The 23406-nt window shown below is 40.5% G+C and overlaps 2 protein-coding genes and 1 long non-coding RNA gene across 17 annotated transcripts in view; 2 read left to right on the top strand and 1 right to left on the bottom strand.

Moving 5' to 3' along the window:
- XPO1 (exportin 1) overlaps positions 1-6630 on the top strand; it is a 37290-nt gene extending 30660 nt beyond the window's left edge. For all 5 annotated transcript variants that reach the window (XM_071805659.1, XM_065833176.2, XM_065833175.2 and 2 more), the window contains 8 exons: positions 54-237; positions 1493-1599; positions 1987-2181; positions 3068-3236; positions 4299-4433; positions 4538-4697; positions 4776-4872; positions 5575-6630. In XM_071805659.1, the coding sequence (XP_071661760.1) occupies positions 54-237; positions 1493-1599; positions 1987-2181; positions 3068-3236; positions 4299-4433; positions 4538-4697; positions 4776-4872; positions 5575-5721 (1194 nt within the window). In that variant the 3' untranslated portion in view covers positions 5722-6630. The remainder of the gene's footprint in view (positions 1-53; positions 238-1492; positions 1600-1986; positions 2182-3067; positions 3237-4298; positions 4434-4537; positions 4698-4775; positions 4873-5574) is intronic.
- A 132-nt stretch (positions 6631-6762) lies between these two features.
- On the bottom strand, positions 6763-15905 carry LOC136099226 (uncharacterized). Of its 2 annotated transcripts, none has more exons than XR_011738060.1 (3): positions 15597-15905; positions 13110-13157; positions 6763-10392 (listed from the first exon to the last, which is right to left on the bottom strand). It is a non-coding gene; the product is annotated as an uncharacterized lncRNA (long non-coding RNA). The 2 variants fall into 2 exon arrangements; XR_010651056.2 differs by lacking the exon at positions 15597-15905 and adding an exon at positions 14205-15014.
- The window catches only part of USP34 (ubiquitin specific peptidase 34), a 118683-nt gene continuing 110318 nt past the window's right edge, over positions 15042-23406 (top strand). For all 10 annotated transcript variants that reach the window (XM_065833174.2, XM_071805650.1, XM_071805649.1 and 7 more), the window contains exon 1: positions 15042-15431. In XM_065833174.2, coding sequence (XP_065689246.1) covers positions 15389-15431 — 43 coding nt within the window. In that variant the 5' untranslated portion in view covers positions 15042-15388. The remainder of the gene's footprint in view (positions 15432-23406) is intronic.

The following is a 23406-nucleotide window of genomic DNA, read 5'->3' as shown; positions in this document are numbered from 1 at the left end:
GGGCGGTTTTATTCACTAAAGATAACAGACTCTGATTTTTTTTTTCCTAACAGAATGTTGATATTCTAAAGGATCCTGAAACAGTGAAGCAGCTTGGTAGCATTCTGAAAACCAATGTGAGAGCATGTAAAGCAGTTGGCCACCCCTTTGTGATTCAGCTTGGAAGAATTTATTTAGATATGCTGAATGTCTACAAGTGCCTAAGTGAAAATATTTCTGCAGCTATTCAGGCTAATGGTAAGAAAAGAAATTCCATGTTCTTCCTGAAAATAGGGGTCAGTGGTATATGTCACCACGTTTCAAAGTACATTCCAAGTCGGCTTATTTTACTGTGTTCATTTTATTGTTTGGGGAAGCGGAGAGTGATTGTAAGTGCTTGTTCAGATTTTGCTGTTGTTGTTTATTTTTAATATTAAAATACCTTTGAGTAGATGCTAATGTATTTTTTTTTCCTGCCAAAAGATGTTGGTAGGGTTTTTGGTCTGTGCTACTAAATAGCTTTATTACAGAAATGTAACTGCAGCGACGATGCCCAGAAGTCAAGATAAACCAGGCTTGTGGCCATTGAGAAGGAATTGCCAATTACCTAACCTATTTTTACTAGATAAGTTAGGGCCTATGGTATCTCAGAAGAATGTGCTGCTGTAGTAGTTCATTACAAGATTAAATGAGTCAGTTATTATTATGACCAGTTTTTTGCCAGTGCATGTGATGGTATTTGGAAATGCAAATGTTAAGTTAAATAAAACTTGGTAAGTGGTTTACCCTGAAGTAGCTTCTCAGAATTCCAGATAAAACTGGCTGGGAAATCAATACCTTTTGATTCTGCAGCCGTAATGGCCACAGTTTGTCCTCATCAGAAACAGTGAAGTTGAGGAAGCATTTGCATTGTGGTCCTGATGTGCTACTTAATCAGCAACTGTGATGGCAGTTGCTTCAGAGGATGTTTTTACAACAGGCTCTTCTTTGCCAGAAATGGCTCAAGTGCCAGCACGAGCAACCCGACCCTTCTTTTTCTGGCTGAACTCTTCGGGTTTTTGTCATGCGTGTACTGTAGTGGTTAATTAGATCAGGCCCTGCTGATGAGACTATGTTGATTTGGGGGTAAGAAACTGAACTAAGGATAAGGCTTCTTAAGTGTGGACTTGACACACAAAGACAAATGGATTATTTCTCTTGGATAAAATCAGGAACTTTATTGTTCTCCCTCATCACTTAATGAGAACCCAGTCTAAGCTCAGTCCACATAGTTAAGTTGCAGGGTGTATTTTGAACTCTATAAGTAGGGTACTTTCAGTAGTAACTTTGTAACATAAATAATAGCTTGGACCTATGGAGGAGGCAGTTGTTTTTATTTGTACAATAAGTCCTTAACAGCCTTTTTAGTTTGGACATAAAAATCAAACATTTTCTGTTTCGTAATATCAATGTAAGCTAATACTTTTCTTTTTTTACACCCATACCAATTAACTGAAGCTTCAAAACTTTTCAGGTGAAATGGTAACGAAGCAGCCCTTGATTAGAAGTATGAGGACTGTAAAAAGGGAAACTTTAAAACTAATTTCTGGCTGGGTGAGCAGGTCCAACGATCCTCAGATGGTAAGTTGATTCTGTTACACAAATAACTCCTAGGGCAGAATTAGGAATAACTCTGTATTTTTTTTTTGTTCTGTTCTTGACTGAATCAGTCGGTCATGGGAACTTAATTCAGGAGGTCTGTAGAATATAAAGTATGATCATACAGCGATAAGCCTGAAATACATTTGAGAGACATCAGTTAAACCTCCTGGATCCTCTCTCAGCTAAAATTAAAACAATCGGAAGCTCTGCTGGATGAAAACACAGCGGCTGGGGAGTTTATGGAAGGGTGACTATTCCACCTTCCTTAGGAAAAGCATCTCCTGTGACTAAACAACAAACTTCGCTATAAACTGTATGACTTCGTTTGTGTTCCTTGGTATAACCACAGCTTCCTCTTTCAATTAGGTAGCTGAAAACTTCGTCCCTCCCTTGTTGGATGCTGTTCTCATTGACTACCAGAGGAACGTTCCGGCTGCCAGAGAACCCGAAGTTCTGAGCACTATGGCGATCATCGTCAACAAGCTGGGCGGACACATTACTGCTGAAATACCTCAGATATTTGACGCTGTTTTTGAATGCACGTTAAATATGATCAACAAGGTATTTAAACTTGGGATAAGGTATCTCCCTGGTGACTGAACACAAAAAAAGGGGATTTGTAAGCGTCTTGGCTGTCGGTACATCTCTAAGCGAAAGATTTCGTGCAGTGAAGGGAGGCAGTTTGTAGTGAATTTAGAGTTATTATGCAGCCTTCATCTTATAGAAACAAAGCAAGGGTTCATGCTTTATTTCTGTGAATACCATTGCTGTATGTGGTATCTTGTGGATCATCTCTGTTTTTTTGCAGTCACAAAGTGCATTTGTGGCACTTGAAGCAATTTGTGCTCAAGCAAACATACTGTTTTGGAATCTGGCTGTCTAGTTGGATGTCTTAATCTCATCGCCTTAAATTTCTCTGTTTAATTCTTGAGTTAGGTCATTAGTAATTTTTCTGTTCAGGGGACTTGCAAGTGTACTTCAGTCAAATGTCAGCATAGGACTAACTGCTAAAATTCATAAATACCTAAAATGTTGGAATTAGAAGCACTTGATCAGTCATTTTGAGTATTTCCTCTCTAACACAGTTTTTATGCTATAGTGTACAATACATATTTGCATCACGCTTGCGCACTGCCAGCTGAATTAGCGCTGCTTTGCAATAGGGTATAACCAGAAATTGTAACTCTGTTAATCTGTGGACCAAGTTGTGATTAAGGTGGTGTAGTGACAAAACCTGGCTCGGCCTGTTAGTGGTGTGTAACTACAAATTGGTCCTAGCAAGTTTTGGTGGGGAAAACTTCACTAAGAAGTGTAACCATTTAAGGTTGTTTTAAACCTGGGATCTAAATGCTGTTTCATGTCAGCTACTGACTCACTCTACTTAATGGAAGATCTTATGATGGACCTTTAGGAAACTTAACCTTTTTCCCCCTCCCTCTCCTTGTAGGACTTTGAAGAATATCCTGAACATAGAACAAACTTCTTCTTGCTACTCCAGGCTGTAAATTCTCATTGCTTCCCAGCGTTCCTGGCCATTCCACCTGCACAGTTCAAACTTGTTCTGGATTCTATTATTTGGGCTTTCAAACATACAATGAGAAATGTTGCAGACACAGGTAAATGGAAGCGTTTAACATGCAGGCTTCGTTTGCACTATCAGATATTTTCTGGGCTGAAACACTTGGACGCTGTTTGACTCTCGCGGCTGTTTGAGAGCTCTGTCAGAGTTTCTGCACTGCTGCAGTTTGTGCTCGCTTGCTTTTCCTTTTCTGAAGCGGCTGAGCTGATGCAACAGCTCGCTGCTGCTAAAACTGGAGTTTTAAAACTCTACTTCTGGAGTGCTGCCTGTGGTGTTTGACTTAATAAACTCAGTAAAGCAGCAGTTGCTCAGAAACTGCTGAAAAGTCCAGCAGAAAAGTGAATGATTGAGGTGGGGGCTCAACTTGCACTCTGGGAGCAAAGAGTGTAAGGGAAGGGAAATGCCTTTGATTGTTAAGAAGGTGAATTGATGGTTCTTTTGGACAACAACAAGCTGTTTAAACTTCAGATGAAATGTCATGAAGCGGCTGAGTGTATTACTTCATTTAGCAGACTTGAGTCATTAAAAAGGCCTCTGGAATGACAGTTTTCAAAGGAGGCTAGGAGCGGATATATAAAAATCTTAAATTCTAAAACTGCTATTTTTAAGATCTTGAGCTTAGTGAATTATCTTGACTGCTGGATAAAAAACAAATGTTTTGAAGCCACTTAGTTTTTAGCCAATTGTCTTGTGTTAGTGTTTGCAAGGCATGAGGATAAAAGATACTCTTCAGTTGCACTTTACCTAGTAATGTAAGTTTTCATGTAATTCCAAAAAATTAAACACCTTCTGAAATTAGCAAGCATTTCCTTTAGTAGATTGTTTCTCTCACCTTTGTTAGTACCAATAAAGTGATGTGATTGGTTCTTTCTGCTTCTCTCATCTAATAACTCAAATCAGTGTATCATGTAAAGGTGGCTGTAGCCCCCTAGTGTCTACTGGAGGAAGTGCCTGAGAAAATCTTAGGTAATGCCGTGTCTTTTTGGTGCCTAGCAGCATTTCTTGGGATATTCATATTGTTTTGGAAAAAGCAAAAATACACACATAGCTTTTAATATTGATCTGTTGATAACTTAATTTTTTAATGCTTATTTTCCAGGACTTCAGATACTTTATACTCTACTACAGAACGTTGCACAAGAAGAGACTGCTGCCCAGAGTTTCTATCAGACGTATTTCTGTGATATCCTTCAGCACATTTTCTCAGTTGTAACAGACACCTCACACACCGCTGGTAAGAATCCACATCTGTGAGCCGATTGATGAAAAACAATCCTTTTGAACATCAAAACCCTCGTCGGAATAATAACCGCACGTGTGTAACTCTGATCTGTTCAGGTTTGACAATGCATGCGTCAATCCTCGCATACATGTTCAACTTAGTAGAAGAGGGAAAAATAAGTACTCCGTTAAATCCTGGAAATCCAGTGAACAACCAGATGTTTATTCAGGAGTATGTTGCTAATCTTCTCAAATCTGCGTTTCCTCACCTGCAAGAGTAAGTGTGCCATGATTCTTTAATACTTTTAAGTGGCTTCTTATGTCTCGAAATACTAACTGATGTGCTTGCTGTTAGTGCCCAGGTTAAGCTGTTTGTAACAGGACTCTTCAGTTTAAATCAGGATATTCCTGCCTTCAAGGAACACTTACGGGATTTCCTGGTCCAGATCAAGGTATGTTTGGTGTATTTTTTTTCCAATAAATGAAAAACGATTATTCAGTGGGATGATATTGTTGGAAAGTACTTGGACAGTGTTTAACTTGTATGTCCTAAACACACACTGAATATTTTGCAGCTGTTCAAAATGTAATGAGAGCTTGTGTGACTCTTTATCATCTATTTCAGTGGGATTTTAATTGTATAAATTGGGCTTACACGTCATCACTTGTGCTTTGTGCTGTGCACACAACTTGTGTCTAAGTGGCTGTAAAACTAATGGGAAACAAAGTTGGTTTCTAACCAGGTTTTATTTCAGTTCTGCTTGGGATTGGGACATGGTTTGAAACTTGTTAGAGTAAGGCTATACTTCTATTTTTCTAAAGAGGACAGAATTCGGGAAGACTGTAGGAAAGAGTTTGTTAAATGAGTTTTGAGACTGCAATGGTCAGGTATTTCAAAATTGTAATGATGCTGCTTTAATGGAAATACATTCCAAATGCTGCTGTAGCATCCTGTTCTGTAACATAGTGAAAAGCTTAAAATATTTTGGATTCCTTTATATTAATTCTGACCTTAGGAACAGAAATCAAAACAAGCAACTGTCTGGTAGGGAATGCGAAGGGAAGATGTTTTCTGTATTTCCTGGATTTTGGAAGCATATTGCTCCGCCTAAAGCATTTGACAAGAAACTAACGATTTTACGTGAATTATCCAGGAATTTGCAGGTGAAGACACATCAGACTTGTTCTTGGAGGAAAGAGAAACAGCCCTTCGGCAGGCTCAAGAGGAGAAGCATAAACTTCAGATGTCTGTACCTGGCATCCTTAATCCACATGAAATTCCTGAGGAGATGTGTGATTAAAAAAACAATAAAATAAAACAAGTTTTGCAGTTTTCTTTCTGTACAGCTATTTTGTTGTGATAGAAGAAAACAGCACTTGGATATTTGTTGACCAAAACGATGCCAATTTGTAAATTAAAATGTCACCTAGTGGCCCTTTTTCTTATGTGTTTTTTGTATAAGAATTTTTCTGTGAAATATCCTTCCATTGTTTAAGCTTTTGTTTGGTCATCTTTATTTAGATTTGCATGAAGTTGAAAATTAAGGCATTTTCAAAGTAATTACTTCATGCCCATTTTGTGGCTAAGGGGAAAATAGGCAAAACATAACTTGTAAAAGACTATATTGCAAAATAGTACAATTTCCTGTAAAAGATATCGATTTTTAATTCGGGATCATTTTCTTTCTAGTCTGTCCTGCAGTCTAGGAGAAAAGGTAATGAGTAAACCAGATGGAATTAATTGTTGAGCAGAGGATTGTAGCGCTGCGTTTGTTTGGATCAGTTAGCAGCTTTTTGGACTGAGTGGTAAGGCTATAGGCTACGTGTATTTGCAAATTGTACGGCAAGTTTGCAGCAAGATCATGTGCATATCATCCCATTGTAAAGCAACTTCGGAAGAGTATGGGAACACAGTACAGTTAGTTATTTTTACACAGTTCTTTTGTTTTTGTGTGTGTGCTGTCGCTTTGTCGACAACAGCTTTTTGTTTTCCTCAATGAGGAGTGTTGCTCATTTGTGAGCCTTCATTAACTCGAAGTGAAATGGTTAAAATATTTATCCTGTTAGAATAGGCTGCATCTTTTTAACAACTCATTAAATAAAAAAACAACTCTGGCTTTTGAGATGACTTATACTAATTTACATTGTTTACCATGCTGTAGTGCTTAAAGAACACTACTTAAAAGCAAAATAAACTTGGTTTACATTTATTTTTCTTTCTTTGGCTTATTCTTTTATTGGATGAAAATGCTGTGATCGTATTTAAGATTTGTCTCCTGAAGGCGTAGGAAAAGTTCCTTGAGGTCTAGATAACTGTTGCTTCTGGCTTGCCCTCATCTCAAGGACTTTGTGCTTGAAGTTAACGCGAACTAAGTTGGGTTCCGTTTGGAAGTACAGTAGCTATTGGGACTTACCTCCATCAATAAATATTCCATACTACGTTGCTATCAAATGCCAGGATTAAGGTACTCTTGCTCCCCTCTCTCTCTGGGCTCTTAGCAATGTATTTCAAAGTATTGCACTGTATCTTGGCTAAACAATTGATACTAATACATGTTAATAACACGTGTAGATGAGATCTACAGTTATTTTTCTACCTGAAGTTTTGTAGTTAAATGATTTTCACAGATTTATGAAGTATGGATACGAAAAGTAGTATGAACACTAAGATTGTGTACAGTCTTGGCTTCCCCATTTTTGTAATGTCTTGTCTCTGTTTTCTAATGGTCCATGTGAAGCTCTCCCAAAGTTTTCCCATTTGTTTGGTCTCTAATCTTAAAATGGTTACTATGATACAAAGTACAGCCGATCACGCAGAGCTGTACAACAAAGTTTAGACAGTTGTGGAGGTGTTTTCTGTAAGTTTGGGTACTGTAGTTAACTTTGTGCTGTAGGTTCCTTTTAAAGTAGAAGTGCATGAGTTAGCAGCTTTCACGTAGAATTTGGCTGTGGCCGGAATGTTTCCAGTCTTGAGTACTGGCCCCTTTCTGTTGGTGAATGTTTCTCCATTTGTTTAGACTTAGTTTCTCCAAACTACGTAAAGTTTGCCCTAAAAAAGCATCACTGCCTCTGCCTGAAGGTCATTTGGCAAGGAAAATGTTGTGAGCTGGCAGTTGCCAGTCTTCGGAGAGAAGGTTCCTCAAACCCGTTATGGCTGGGACTTAGAGCACAGCCTACCAAACGTAATGATTTTCATAGTTAAAACCTCACTTTGTTCTCTCCTTAAAGCTCATGATTTAAGCTTTTCCTTGTCTTCCTGTTGATGTACAGCTTTCTGTTCCGCTCTGTGAAGGTGGGATCACCTTTAATAGGCAGTTCAAAGTAGAATATTTGAAGGACGCGTCTGGAATGGTTTGTGACCAGGCTGAGTCGCGGCATTACAGAGCTACAGATTATCAAAGGCTGGCCAGAGAAGTAAGAAAATATTAGTAAAATGGAAATTAATACCACTGATAGCGTGATGTCAGAATCCCCCACGTCCCATGAGTCACAGAACTAAAACACTAAATTGGTTCTGACGTGGAATGGCGTTAGCAGTGCATTGAAAATAGTTTTGTACCAAAAAATGCACGTATGCTTTATGTGTGTTACTTTTTTCCATATTTAAGGTTCAAGTTAGTCTGAGGCTCATGGTCTGGTTGTTTACTGAGAATTAAATCTGACCTAAACTCTCAACAAATCTGAAATGTATTTTTGAAGTTGATTCAGAGTTGTTTTGTTATTTTGGTACCTTTAGGTTATCTAGTAATGAAATCTTAGGGTTTTTTTGCTTCCCTTTTAGATCTAAGAACTTAACTGTGGTCTTGTTATCTTAAACATCGGTGCCTTTCCCTGATCTCTGCACGTGCTATAAAAATGCAGCTTATGCAGAGTTCTGGATACCATTGAAGATTTGACTTGTACGTGTGCATATTTGTAGTGCAGTTATCCTGAATGTGGACAAAATAATTACAATGTACATCTAAGGGAGTTTTAGTTCTAATGCACACTCTGTAAATTAAAATACATGGATATAAAGCATGAACCATCATATAAACATCTACGTAACTTTGTAATTATATGTAAACGAATGTTTTGTGCATATTTCTTTACAGATCTTTTTTTCAAAAAACCTCAATTCTGTGACTCCAGGTACATTGATAAATACAATTCTTACAGGGTGTTTTCCGTGTTTACATGAATTGTTTGCCTGTTAGCTGATGAAGACACCCCCAAGAACTTGTTTCAGGTTACCCTGATGTGTTCGCTACTGTAACTGAAGCAGATTATTTTCCAAAGCATTTTAGGTTAGTGTTTTCTTTTGGTATTTTTTTTTAACTAGAACAATTTGGTGTGTGTTAATCTGATTGGTTAAGTGAACTATTTTCCAATAAAGCTAATATTTATGCAAAAAAAAAAAGCTTATCTCTCAAGGAAGCTTTAAGAGTTACTTCTAATAGCACTGGAAAGGCAATAAGACTTCAGCTGTGGCCTTCTTAATGGAAAAAATTAGAAGACGACACTGAAAATAATGCATTAAAATGTTGAGAGGCTGCCTGAAGCCAGGACCTTGTGTTGTACTTTGAGCAGGGGCCAGTCTGTCCCATAGTCCATTTATCCATGCAGAAATGATCATTGCTGGCCCAAGATTCCTGGGGTACTGTTGGGTTTTGCTGGAAGATAAGTCTGCCTTTTCCTCCCCAGTTACTTGGTTTGTCTCCAAAAAACAAAACACCAAACTGAAGCAAAGCCCACAAACCAATGCCCACAACAAACAAAAACCACCACGCACAAAAAATCAGCCAAACCAACAGCAGAAAACCCAAACAAGCAACATTTGGAACCAAAAAATGAGTAAAAACAATATTCTCTCTCTACCCTTCATGAATGCACCTCTACACTTGATTTATTGAGAATGAATTTATTTTTAGGCTTTCAGATTTAGGATATTCTTGCTTCATTGTTGAAGGTTGATGACGAGCACCCGCGTTCCCTTGCAGAAAGACTCAGCCATTCCAGTTGAGGGATCATCTTTTGGGTTCACATACAATGCACCCTAATTACTTAAAGTACATTGAATCACTATCTTATATACATACCTGCCTTAATGCTATTGGTTTCTGTACGTTTCCCACTACCTGTGAGTGCCTGTGTGTGCTGTAAGTGGGTACAAAAAGATGGAGTACTAAGAAAAGATGGGGTTGAGGAGGAATGGGTTTGGAAGTTAGGAGTATGGATGAGAATGACAGAAGTTAAAGATGAAAACAAGGCATTTACATTTCACTTCTATTTACCCCTTGTAAGTTGAAAGTTAAACAGTGCTTTTTCCTAGGGAATGCATCGGGTAATCTCTCCCAAGTCCTCCATCAAAATACATCAACAGGCCTGTTTTTTTCTTTTTATTATGAACATTTTAAAATCTTAACTATTTTCAACTATTGTCTCAGGTGTTAGAAGTGTCTTGAAAAGTCTGTAGGCTTTCATGGATTCTTTAATTTCAGCAAAGATTATCAGGAAAATTGGCTAATTCAGGTTGGAAGATGAGGGGAGGAGTTAAAATTGTCTTTTCTGATGTGCCTATATAACAAGGTCAAGTGTGTATGTGTGGCGAAGGGCTGACTGCAGCCCACTTATTACTACTGCTGGTTATTTTAAAGTGTTTTGATAACCAGGTGTTAATGACCAGTTTTCCCTTGTGGCATCTTTTTAGCATTAGATCTCACCTGAGAATTTTCACATCAACCTTCATAACTGGTTTTGTGAACTTCTCCAAGCTTTGCAATGAGCTTGTGAGCTCTCCCCAAAGTGGTTTGCTTTCAGGGTTAACTTGAAACTTGCAACTGTGCAATTGTAAAAGTTCTCCAAAGGAGCGTTATAAACACGTGATTTACCAGTAAAAAGTCCAAAAGTAAAATAAATAAAAATGTAGCTCTCACCTTGCTTTCAAACCAAGGGAATGAGATGACCGGTCATCTGACAAATACTTGTATAGACTGAAATAATAAAAATCAAGGTTAAAACACACTGTGAGGGATATTATCCCAAAATGAGGCTGAAAAGGTGGGTATAATCCTCAGGCTATCACATCTGGAGAAAGGAGCGGTTAGACCAGTAGCACTGAATCTCAAGCTAGTACAGTCAAAATCTCCACCAGACCTTTGTGGGTGCAGAAATAATCAGGAAAATGTTCAACTGAATTACAAACCAGGCTCTAAGATGCAGTCAGAAACCACTCCAAAGTTGGGGCTTGTCTGGTGTGATTCTTACCACGCCCCAAAGCTGGTAGTTTATTAGAATGCAGACTGTTTTCACATTAAAATGCTGAACAGCTAGTTAGACAGCTGATTGTGGAGAAAACTGTTTAATGTAGTGGTGTAGTGAGCATTATCTACAACTTCTGTGACATGTTTTTGGCCTAATAGGGCTATGACTTATTTTATCTTTAATATCCAGGGTAAGTCAAACTGTCTTCAGAGGGTGCTGTGATACCAAAGCTGAGTTAGAGAGGAACCTCATTAAAAAATTCAAAATGCCAGTAGAGCAATGGAAGTCAAGTGCTGAAACTTAAAAAGTATAAATTTAAACTGATTCTGTTACACTTCAGCCAAGTTCCACTGGTAAATTCTCATTATGCAGGCAGAGACTTCCTTTAGTGAAATTAAGGATTTCCTAGACATTGGATTCCAACCATTCCAGACTAGAGGGGCAGTGACCAGTCTTAACACATCAACCCCTACTCCACTTCAGGCTTCTTGGGTTGGCTTTGGTTTGGTTTTCTTGTAGTGAGTGCTTAACTCCATCTTTACCTTGAAGAAAAACAAGCTACAGTATTAGTTCAGTGTTGGCACACAGTGGCACATAAATTTTGAACAGTATATGTATATATGTTTCCAAACTCTTCATAAATTTATTTTTGTTAACGTTGCTAACCCTGTTAATGCTAAAGAAGTACCTGTGCACTGCAATGCAAGCACTGCAGGGCCCAGTCCTTGCTGGAAGATCCATGAGCCTGCTGGTTTTGCCTGTATTTCAAGGATTCCAGCAGTTTTCCACTGTGCTTTGATCTTTCTCGTAGCAAAGCAGGAATCTCAAGCATATTCAATAAGGAGCCTTTTGTGTTTCTCACAGGCCTGTGTTCTCTAGACACTCATCAAGCACATAAAGCCAAAAAACTCTGTGATGTATCTTCTTTTCTAGACCCCAGCTGCAGCCACTTGAGCATATTTACACTTCTCACCAGCCTTCCATTATATTTGCACACTTTGGATTAGAATTTTAGTTTTGCTCACATCTTGCATTTATCTAAGCTCCTGCTCTAGAAGAACTGTGCTGGCAGTTTGCCAGAGCAAATGTTTCCAGATGAGGAGCATCACAGTCGAGGGAAGGAAAAAGGGCCTCCTGGGGATCAAACAACCTTGAAGGGTGGCATGTGAAAATAAAATAAAGGTCAAGAGGAAAAAAAAAGTAATGCAAAGAAGAGCAGGAGGCTGATGATCACTGTAACCAGGCCAGTTACAGCTCTTGTTGTCGTCTGCTTGGAAGCACTTAGTTTAAAAAGAAAATTTTATATACATATATATATATATATATATATATATATATATATGCAATTTCATCTCTATTAAAAAAAAAAAAAGCTCTTGTGTGCAGTAAAAGGAATTTGGCTGGCAATATTCCAGCCTGCACTAGAGCAGGAGTGACTCAAGGTCACCCACACTCTTCTGTTGTATTCACTGAACTTGGCATGTGATACTGCGCTTCAAAAGGCTCTTCCTTGTGCTGACTCTGGTGTTTATGTGGCACTGCAATCACATCAAAGAGCTGATTTGTCAGGAAAAACAATCTTTTGAGATCTTTTGGCAGCTAATTTTGGTTCTGTTATAAAATTTACTGCAAAGTCTGCGTGAGGAAGGAAGAGGGGAAAGAAAAGCCCAAATTCAAATCAGCTCATGCAGATTGTAGAACTACACTTTCTGTCAAAAACTGTGGGCTCTTTGCAGACACAGACAACTCAGTCATATCCTATAGCCAGTGATTCATTCCATGCTGACAGGAATACCTGTGCAATTTGATGTTAAAGGCTGAGGAAGCAAATAAGTGTGACTTCTCAGAGATACAGGGTTTATATTCTTCTGGTATGACAAAGTTCAGGTGCTTTCTAAGCTTTGCTTTGTACAGCTCTGGCTTCCAACATCAGTAACTTCAATTTTGATAACAAAACCAGTGTGTGGCGTATTGTGAAGACAAGTCATGAAAGTCATGAAAAAAGACATGCAAAATAAAGATAATTTAAATAATCTCAGACACATATTAAGTGAAAAACGACACAACATAAAAGCCTCTGATCTATCTTTGACAGATCTGAAGCTTTGAAAGCGGTGCTGTAGAAAACAAAGGTGGCTGGGCCCTTAATTCAGGCATGAGCAGAATGTGACAATTGTAACGTTCTGCTCTTTTATTGTTCCATTATACAAGTTTTCAGTCTGTCTCAAAGAGATTACACAACCAAAAAAGGCCATATGTGGTGGTTTAGTTATTAAAATAGTGAGTTCAATAACTAACTAGTTAGCAGTGGTTAGATTTATGTCTATCAATAGAAAATATATTATTTAGAAAAGATTATGACTGTTGCGAATTAAAATATCTCTAAGTTACACATAACAACAAATATCAGTAAGGTTTCAGGGAAGTTTTTTGTTTATTTACTCACAGCTCTCCTCTTGTCTCTTATTGGTTTCCTTTGTTATTCTCAGAAATCCTGTTTGAAAGATACTTGCATTAACGTATTACGTGAATTAAAGCGATAGAGAATCTGTGTCCATGTAGACCGTCAAAGACGTCATTTTTCTGTATTAGTTCAATTTAGTAAATGGAAATTTCAGCAGGGAATATTTACAAATAGCTCTTCTTGCTGATAAGCCTAACTTGGAAAGTATTTCAAAAACACCTAGTGAGAAGTCTGGGTGAGATACCATTCCAGTATATTCCTGACTTCCACAGTAGTTGTAGCTGAGGTCTTTTTATTACAATAACTTGTCTCTTACTTTTAAATAGCTGAGTTATTTCATCTTAGCTTCACAAACTGATGCCTTGAGGTCTGTTAGGAGCACATTCTGTGTACTTGAGTGGGCGGTTATGTATAGAACCCCCAGTGCTGTTACCAGCCTGTATAAATACACTTACAGACACAAAAAACAAGAACTGCATTTCCACAGTGACACCAGCCACGTATTTTATATTTAACCACAGCTATTCCGTTTCAGTCAGTCACTGAAGAACTCAATTTTTTTTCCCTAATTTGGCAATTTTACTTTCTACTAAACTATATTGCATCTGCATTGCGGCTATTAATAGATTTGTTTCCTTAATCCTATGTACGAGTCAGAGGCATTGGGAGTAATTCACCAACTCCCCGCTGGGTGGTACTACAGAAATAAAAACCACTACACCACATCAGTAAAGCGCCTATTTTGGGGAGGAAAAAAAAACCCCAAAGACAAATAATGTGGTCCATATTCCAATTACACGTACCTGGGACAGGGAGCGTGTGAGTGTGCAAGATTAATACATGGCAAAAAAAAGGGTGGTTTTTTGTATGGAAAACTGCTGCTTGCTTGAAAACTCATCTTCTATGGGTCTGAACTCGCACGCACATTTTGGACAAGATTTAACTGAAGTGGTTGTTTCAATCAGCATAAATTACATAACTTTAAGAGACGCCCTTTCGTTTATTTTTTTGAAGCGCCAGACCGTTTCTCGTCGCGAAAACGCGATATTTCCAACTATCCACAGACGCCGTACTTACCATTAGACATTTATTATGCAGAATAAGTCACTGTCCAAAGTGGGGGAAGAGGGAGGGGAAGGCAAGCAGGGTCGAAAACCGTATGAGGTAAAAAACAACTTAATTATTTGCATAAAACGCTACTATAGTATTTATTTTGGAAGTGCCTGTCCCCGAGCCCGGCCCAGCTCCCCTCAGCCGGCGCTGGGCGGGAAGGGGACGGAAAACGGCAATAACCATCAAAAGACTAAATAAATTAAAAAAAAATAATAATAAAAAGAAGACATGAAAACCCGCCTTAAGAAATAAAAAGCTTCCTCGCTACGCAGCGTGCCCGCCAGAGCTGGGCACCAAGCGCTCCCTTCAGGCCGGAGGTCCCACAGAGAAACGGCTCCATCATGGTGATGCGGGAGCAACCGGGGGAGCCCTCAGCAGAGAGGGCCAGGGGAAGGCAAAACCCGCCGGCTGCTCACCTCCCGGGTGAAGGGGAGTCCTCCCTCCTCCTTTAAGCAGGAGAGGCTGCTCCTCTGTCCCTGTCACCACAGCGTTATTGGCGGAGATCAGCCGCCCCCCCCGCATCCCTCACAGGAGGCGGGAAAGGGGCAGGGAAACGCGCTTCCCGCCCAAGCCGGGCGCGCGCGGAGCCGCAACGGCCGCCGCCGCCATTTTACCCTCCCGGCCCCGGCTGCCGGCCCGCCCCCTTCCTCCTCCTCCCCGCTCGCCAGCCCGCCGCTCGGCCCGGGGTGGGGAAGGCGGAGCCGAAAGGAAAAGGGAGGAGGGACTCGGCCACCTTCGTCTTCTGCCTGGTCGGAAACTGCCGAGCTGAGCCCGAGCGCCCTGTCCCGTCCGTCCCCCCCCCCCGCTCCCTCCTCCTTCCCCCTCAGCAAAATGGCGGCGCGTGGAGTCACTGGAACCAGTGAGTGACTCGGCTTCTCCTCCCCGCCGCTACCGCCGCCGCCACAGGCTCATTTGCATTGATCAACCGCCCCATCCCCCCCCCCTCCCCCCCTCCTCCCCCGGATCCCAGACCGGCCCCTGTCTCTCCCCCCCCCCTCTTCTCTTCCTATTCCTTCCCGCCCCCTCCTTCCCCTCCCCCCCGGACTGACCCCCGCCCCGGCCCCCATCAATCATCAATCAGCAGCACCGAGTGGATCAATCAATGGTCGGGAGGAGGCGGCGGCGGCGGCTGCTGCTGTTAATGAACAATGTGTGAGAGCTGCGCCGAGCTGCTGGAGGTGTTAAATGAGAGTAAGTGCGGCCGCCCTCTCCCCGCTACCCTCCCCCCAACACTCCGGGCCGGGACCCCACGTACCCTCCTCGACACGGGCTGGGTTATAACCCCACTCCATCTCCTTCCTTACCCCCCCCACCCCTTCCCTTTCCCCGCCTCGGGCCTCCTGGGCGCGGGGTTACCTCTGTCTCCCTGCGGGGTGGCCATAGAGGGAGATCCTGCCCCGCTCCGCGCCTTCCTTTCCCTCCTCTACTCGCGGCCTGGAGGGGCCGTCCCCTGCCGGGCCTTCCGCAGAGCCCCCCCCGCCTTTCCCGCCTGCCCCTCGGGTGTCTGCGTGTGGGGCCGGGCGGGGACGTGAGCCGGGCGGTGGCGTGAGGAGCCCCCCGCTCCCAGCCCGGCATCCCCGGGAGCCGCAGCGGGGCCTGGCCGGGCTGAGGAGCTGCCGCTCCGCCGGCTGCCGAGCAGCTGGAGGCCGGGCCTGGGCTGGGTCGTTTTTAAGCAGCAGAACAAGGCGGCTCTGAGTGATCCGGCCTCCCCCTCGCCGGGTGGTGGGGGGGACAAGGGAGGTGGTTTTCGGGTAGTTATATATATATTATTTTTTAATCGGAAGCGACTGCTTCGCTGTGAGGGAACCGGTACCTGAAGGAGCCGAGTTCGGCTTTGCAAGGGCCGGGCTTGGGGGGGTGGGAAGAAGCTCCTGGGTGTTTCGCATCGGGGGTTGTCTCTGGTTTCCTTCCGAAGTTTCCCTCTTTACAGGTGTTCCTTAAACAGCCGGGAGGGTTAATACAGCAGGTAGTCCCCCCGGCGTTGCTGAAATCCGATTGGATTTTGGGCACGAAATTCCCTTTCCCCTTATGCAGCAGGCCTTGTGTGTCCCTTGGAACCTGCTCTCAGTTCTCCGTGGCAGGCAGGGTACCTTCCCTGCTTCCCGGAGCCTTGTCTCTGTGCACTGCTTCATGAACAAAGGCTAAAAAACATGATTTCCAGAGATGCTGAGGAATTCGACAAACATCAGTTGAGGTTTGTGATTAGAGGGAAGTTTAGGTATCTCAGATCTTTAAACATAAATATTTTTCCTGGTTGCACACTGCAGTCTGCTTAGAGGCAAATCCTGTTCCAATAAAATGAAGCATGGAATACTTACTAGAACAGGATTTGGGTAGAGTTTTCTCTTTCGTAACTCTGGTGGGGCCCAATTGTATATGATGTTTGTTCTTTCATAAGGTATAGAAGTAGATACTATGGTAGTTGCATGTTGGCCTCTTTCTTGCTGGAGAAATATGATATGCAGTGATGGCCAGTGTTTTATTTGAAAAGTGAAAATGTTTGTGTAAAGCTAACTTTCAGGAGAGCCTAGAGGCTGGAATAGATCTGATTAAAAGGTTAACATCAGAGAACTGTTGGGTTGTTGAAATTGTTTGCCAAGTTTGGCTAAGCTTGTAATTCCAATATCTCGTTTTGAACAATCGTTGTGATGTTTACTTAATTTAGCGTGCATATCTTATCCTTCTCAACTGGAGAGGTGGGGAATATGTTGGTATTATAGACTGCTTATTTAAACAGTAGGTTCAAAATAAGACTGATCTGCCAATGGTACACTGATGACAGCCATTTATTGGAAGAGATAACTTTGCTTGGTTTTGATGGATTCATAAATAAGCATTGTTTAAACTTGGCTGAGATTGGTAAGATCAAACAGAGAAATTGATATTTTAAGAAATCTCTGAAATTCCTCTATGGATTTATTTTTAGAACCATTTTAAGGTAATTGGGATTTAGGCAGCTGTATCTTTCCCTTAAAGCAATATCTTAGATCACTTTAGCTTTTTAAATATGTGTAACTAGGGCGTGGATAATTTAATGGTTCTGTATAATTTAAGATATAAACCTGATACGTATGAAGGGGACATTTATTTTTTTTGAGTTAAATTTCTTAGGGAAATTATGCGCCACTGTTGATATATAATTAACTTCCAAAAATGCTGGTCAAATAACATTGTTTGGTCTTCCATTCAGAGAAAGAAGCACACTTTAAATAAAAATACCTATTTTGTGTGTGTGTTTGGATACAAAGGCTTATATGATGGTGCATTGTGTGTATCACCTACCTTCTCTCTACATGCGAATTAGTTGTCAGGGAGGTGTACTTTCTTTTATAACTTTAAGTTGTGTTCTTTGCATTACTTAAGTAATAATTAAAGGTAATGTGTAAAAATGATGTCAAGCCTAGTTTTTTAAAACACTGCAGCAAAAATGAAAAGTGGTAGTAAAGAATGAGGTCATGCCCAAAATGTGTGAGCCAGAGACTGCCAGCAGTTTCCTTTTCTGCCTGCTGAGCATTTGGGATCGCCTCTTCACTGAAACTACTGAAACACTGTGTTGAAAGAGGTCCAGGAAACATAATCTGGTTTGTTTTAGAAATTTCTGGCTAAACTAAACACTTTTACACAGACCACATATTGCCCCTTGTTATCTCTTACCCTGATGTTTACAAAATAATTAGTTGGTATCAAATGTAGGACAGGTCACTTAGAAAGTGAATTGACTCACAGCTCCTCATGTATTGTTTTGAAAAGAACACGTGGGAAGCTCCAGTTTTCTTCAGAAGTTACCAATATATGGATGACAGGAGGATGGAATTTAACAATTCTGGAAACAACCAGGCATGTTTTTATTATAAGTATATTAGCTCCACTGTAAACTGCTACAATATTAACCCACACCCCATAACGATGCGCAGAGCTGGAATTTCTTCTGACAGTGACCATGTGTAGGCCCAGGATTATGTCTTGTTTAGAGCTCATTACAAGGCTCCACATCCTTAGGCCTGATTTTGTGACAGGTAGTCCTTGGGCCCAAGGACTTGTGGAGCTAGAAACCTATAGTTTGAAAAACTTATTTTTGATCAAAGGTCCATATGTAAGCGTATATACCTGTTTAATGGAAAGCTTTGTTGCTGTGCGTACACATGAGAACCAGGCAATGTTTTATGGACAGAAGTAACGATGGTGTTTTGTTCTGCTCGTGCAGCATCTTCATTTTGAACATTTGATCTAAGCACGAAACCCAGTAAATTCCCTGATCTTGAAGTGATTTCCTGAGAAGCAGTAGTAGTTTCAAGTTACGATTTGATCTAGGAACTCAGTAAAACAAAAGTTCCTCTGCAAAATGCCCAGGCTTTAAAGCAGTTTTTGCATTGCAAGGCAATCTGATGTTCACTCAGAGTAAATGGTGTAATTTCTCATCGAGTGCTCCAGGTACATCAGCATCACTTCTGTTTTCCCAGGCAGGGGTTTAACAGAAGTCTATTAAAAGTCTGGTCTGATTTCTGAATTAATCTTCCACAACATAAACATTTTTAGTAGCCTTAAATAGAAAGAAAAAGAAGGCGGCACAGTTGTTTACTTTCTACGATAAGGGCACTCACTTACAAAAGACTTAAGAACAGATTCTCATGACATTAATTATAGAGGCAGGCTCATTTAAATGTATATACTTTCTACAGGAAAAATGCTTGGAGGACATTATACGCTTTTATGTTAACTTCCAGCATTCTGTATCCCAAAATGAACCCTGATATCGACACACTGTACATTCCTTGGTTTCTTTGGATGCCATTTCTTGTCAGTCTAGAAGGGATTATATTGAGTTTCATTTGTTGTTTAGTAATATTTACATTACTGTGCTGTTCAGAGGCCCTGATCAGGATAGTTCTTGTTTTGCTAGGCACTGCACAGTTATCTAGATAGTCTTAACCCTAAAGTAAGTCAGAAAATACAAACACGTAACATTAAACATGCATTTTTCTGTCTCACGTCTTTTACAGCACAGTTTTGCAGGACACTGTGTCACACCTGAAGCCACAGTAATAGTTTGAGCTACCTATAGAACCGTGCTACCACTGGACACTTACACAGCCTTCACTTGAAAGTATAGAGTGCATGATGCTCTGTGATAAGTGTTGGTTGAGTGTAAGATTGTCGTTGTGTGCCTGAGAGTGCTGCATTTTGGCTTAAAGTAGAAATGTAGTTCTCAGGCTGGTCCTGGGTCAGTTGTGCTGGTAGCCCTGGCCCTGGCGTGTCCCAGGGAGCCTGGCTGGGCTTGGTTGCCTTCCCTTTGGGGCTGCAGCTGGTGGTGATGTCTGTTAACTTAAAACTCCGTAGGTGGTTTAGGTTTGTTTTGGTTGGGTTTTTATAAAAATTAGAAAAAAAATAAGTTACAACGTGGAAAAATAGGTTTTATTATACAGCGGCAGTCGTAAGTTTAGGTACCTTTGGTAGGCTTAGGTTATTCCCACTTTGTGCTTCCTGGGAACTAAGGTTTTCTTCCCAGCCTTCTACTTGACTTTCTTCAGTGATTACTTCTTTAATCCATTTTTTTTTTCCTAGCAGCTCTGAAACCTTATAAAGTAATTTCACACTGAGTAGATGCTTCTAGGTATTATTCTATTACGCAAGCTTGCCAGCCATTTTTCTCACTACGTTTTCTCTTAAACCTTTAGTAACACATTAAAAAAAAAGAAGGAAAACTCACAAAACCAAAACAAAACCCCACCCACACCACCCCAAAAAACCCACAGAGTGTACTCATGCGTAAGAGATGGATGTAGCTAATATCATAGTTTTCTGTCTGTTACCCCTGTCAGCTGGCCTGTAGAACTGCTCCCTATGTGATCAAGTCCATAAAATGTTTGAGATGCCAGGGCGTTTTGCTATTTGTATGGTTTCAGGATAACCCTGAATTCGGATGCTGAAGATACTTGGCTTGACTTCTTGTCATGTAATTCTGGCATTTCGGAAGTACCAAGAGTAGACTTAGAGGTTGAGTGAGGCCATGTTTACCTTGACGTAGGGAAGAAAGTGAAGTATTCCAAAACATTGCAGCATTCAGTTTGCTCTTTTGTAGCTGGAGAGGATGAATATTTTATACTGTGTATTATTTTAGATATTGGGTAAATGTTATAATAAGATTATTACAAATATTGGATAATAAACATCACTTGGTCTACAAGAGCTGCTGTCACTTTTTCAGTGGTTGCCTGTAAGCTTCAGTATTGATTATTTGACTACCCCCAGTGTTTTGTGGAGATCTAGTGTTTCATTTGACGGTTTGACAATTCCTCTTGTGCAAAACTGTAGAACAGTTCTGTCTGTTGCGTGGCTCTTTTTTTTTCCTTCTTTAAAGACTCATGTTTTCTTTCCACTGGCATAATATTTCCGTATTCAAAACTTCTGCAGAAACTCTGGAGGAGTTATTGGGGTGACTGCCCAACTTTATTACACTAACCTAAATCTATACTGTCTCCTGTTGAAGAAAAGAAGCTCAGTGGTTTATAAAACCTGAATTCAGTAATTGTTTACTTTTGTCTTTGACCCTTTTTAAGGGGATGAGCAGGAAAGGAAAACAAAAATAACTTTTCCTTTAGTACCGAGTTGGAGTTATCAGGGACTGTAGTGAATCAGAGTAACCAGAGGAAAAAAATAGGACAGTAACTTGAATCCTTTGTAATTGTGAACTTCCTAAAGCAAAAGGGAAAGTGACACTAAGATAAAGTAGTTTTAACTTGTTGGTTTTAATTGTAAAGCAGTTGAAGGAAAACCTCTGTGACTTTAATAGCTAAAAGGCTTCTATTTTTAGAAAGGTATTTCAGCTTTTGTTCTGTACAATGATTTTGGTTCATGTCATTTGATGTGATCAAAAATGATTTTGTCCTGAAACTTTTCCTGTTCGGGCTGCTGAAGACTGGTTCTTTCTCATTGCTTAAGCCACTTGAGCACTGATGCTGAAGATTAGTTACGTAAATCCCATTCTGTTGAGTTTTGTTGTGAGTTATGGACTGTTGACATGTTTTTACTGAGATTTTTCCCTTTGTATATAAGGAAAATCTTATGTTGGATAAGTACTTGTTACAATGCCCTTAAAGCTTAAGGAAGCCATGGTAGCTGACATCGTTGCATTAATTACCACAGGCAATATTAAGGAAATTAATTTCTTTATTTATAATAGAGATTCTCAAATTTCATGCCATAGATGTCCTTCTAGTAAGGGGCCTGCATAGACTCTACAGTTGCATTAGTTATGTGAATAACTTCAGTGAAATTCAAGAAAGAAGGAAAAACATCACTTGTTTTATTTGATTTTTTTTTTTAAAAGGATATGTGACTAGTGTAGAAGTTGAAGTAATCTCATTCCCTGTGTAGGAAAACTTCATGTTAGATTATTTTTTCATACCTTTTCTTGATGTATGGCTTTTCCTTTGTGAGGGTAGTTTTCAAGTTATGGGAGTCCCGAGCAATTCCAGAGATGTGTCCCAGAAGACGTGTTTTAGGCGATTGTAGATGTCAGTGGCAGTTCCTGGGAGAGCCCAGCTGTTGTGACTGTTGAGAGATGCTCAGATGATGGGGAGTGTGAGGAGGGTTGTCAGTTCTGAGGGTGCTTGGGCTGGAAGTGGGGAGTGGCAGGTGAAGGGGCAGGACCTTGGAGAGCAGACGCTGGCCCTGATTCTTTCCGCCCGCCTTGGAGGCGATGCCTTGGCTTTTGGGGGGCCAACCATTTTGTTATCTGTGGGGTAACTTGCATGGCTTCGGGGGATTATGAGACTTACTCTTTCTTTTAACTTGTAGAATTCCCTTTTACTTACTTTTCTTTTATGTTCAACAGTAAAATATATATATATATATAAAAATATATATATCTCTTCATTGTTAACACCGACTTTTTGCTTTGTGACTTTTAATTCCTTGCTACTTGATTTGTTAGTGTCACTGCAGTTGCCTCTGTCTTCCTGTGTTCAAGTAACATTGAGTCAGAAAAGCAGATCTTGCTTCCTGGAATCATATTCTGGGGACAAGTGATGAGCAGACTGCAATTTGCCGTTTTAGAGACTGGAGAGGAAAGCAATGTTTACTACTTGGTTCCCATTATTTCTTGTATTTTCATCTTTGAGTGTTTAGCTTCGTCTAAATGCTTGGTCATATTAATACTCTATCTTGCACCTCATCTTTGTTGCAACTCTTCTGTTAACTCTCAAAGTTGTTATTTTTCTGTGCTCATGATTTTTTCCATTTTTCAGTTTCCATTCTGCTTACTTGAATTCTCTGTCTGCTCTTCCCTCTCTTCTCCACCCTGCTTAATTCTTCAGTGTTGCTGTATGTGTAGTTCTGTGTCTTCGTATTACTATTTCGTTTAACAGGCTTACATAATAGATTTTTTTTCCCCATTTCTGGTATTCTACTGATGGCTGTTCAGGTCTGATTCAGGAAAGGTGAGAAATATCAGTCAGAAGTTACCTGTGGATCATGGAAGTGCTGCCTTGGTGTTTTGGTGCTTCCAACAAGTCTTGTTCAGTCTCCCGCTGTACAGAAGAGAGTTTCATACTGAGGAAACAAAGATTCTCTGTATAGAATGGCTGAGCTATGCATTTATAGTTGTCAGGATGCTGGGATAACCTGAAAAATAATCTTACCCTCTTCTGGAGCAAGTGGCTGTGAAGATTACTGAATACTACTTATAGGATGCTGCAATTAAGCATAGTTGTAGACATTTAATTTCTTTCGTTTAAGCATACAGTGTGGTCATTTATCTTTTTTCATTCTGTGTAGCAAATGGGCAGTTTTTAGAATCTAATCTGTGAAGAGGTGAGAAGCCGTTCTTTTTCTGCCTTTCCCTGTATGTGAATTGATTTACAGTCTGTATGCAAAACACAGACATAACTTTGAGGATCTCTGTGGTTTTCCTAACAGTTGGTTAAAATACCCAGCTTATGGGTAGTTTTACAAAGTTTTACTTTCGGGGTTTTCCACATCTGGCATGTATGGTGAAAGGTGAACTTCTGGAGGAAATTTGGTACAAATACATTTCAGCTATTTTCAGGTAATATTAGAAGGGGAAATAATTGCCCTGTTTATCCATATGTACTTGTGTGCATGTGTAGAACTCATCTGGGAGATCTAGTGCTGGAGCAACTGGTTGAAGATGGAACTCATCGGAAAA

The sequence above is a fragment of the Patagioenas fasciata genome, chromosome 3, assembly GCF_037038585.1.
Source record: "Patagioenas fasciata isolate bPatFas1 chromosome 3, bPatFas1.hap1, whole genome shotgun sequence".
NCBI classification, from domain to species: domain Eukaryota; kingdom Metazoa; phylum Chordata; class Aves; order Columbiformes; family Columbidae; genus Patagioenas; species Patagioenas fasciata.
The sequence above is the reverse complement of the archived record's forward strand: the minus strand, read 5'-3'. Positions and strand labels throughout refer to the sequence as shown.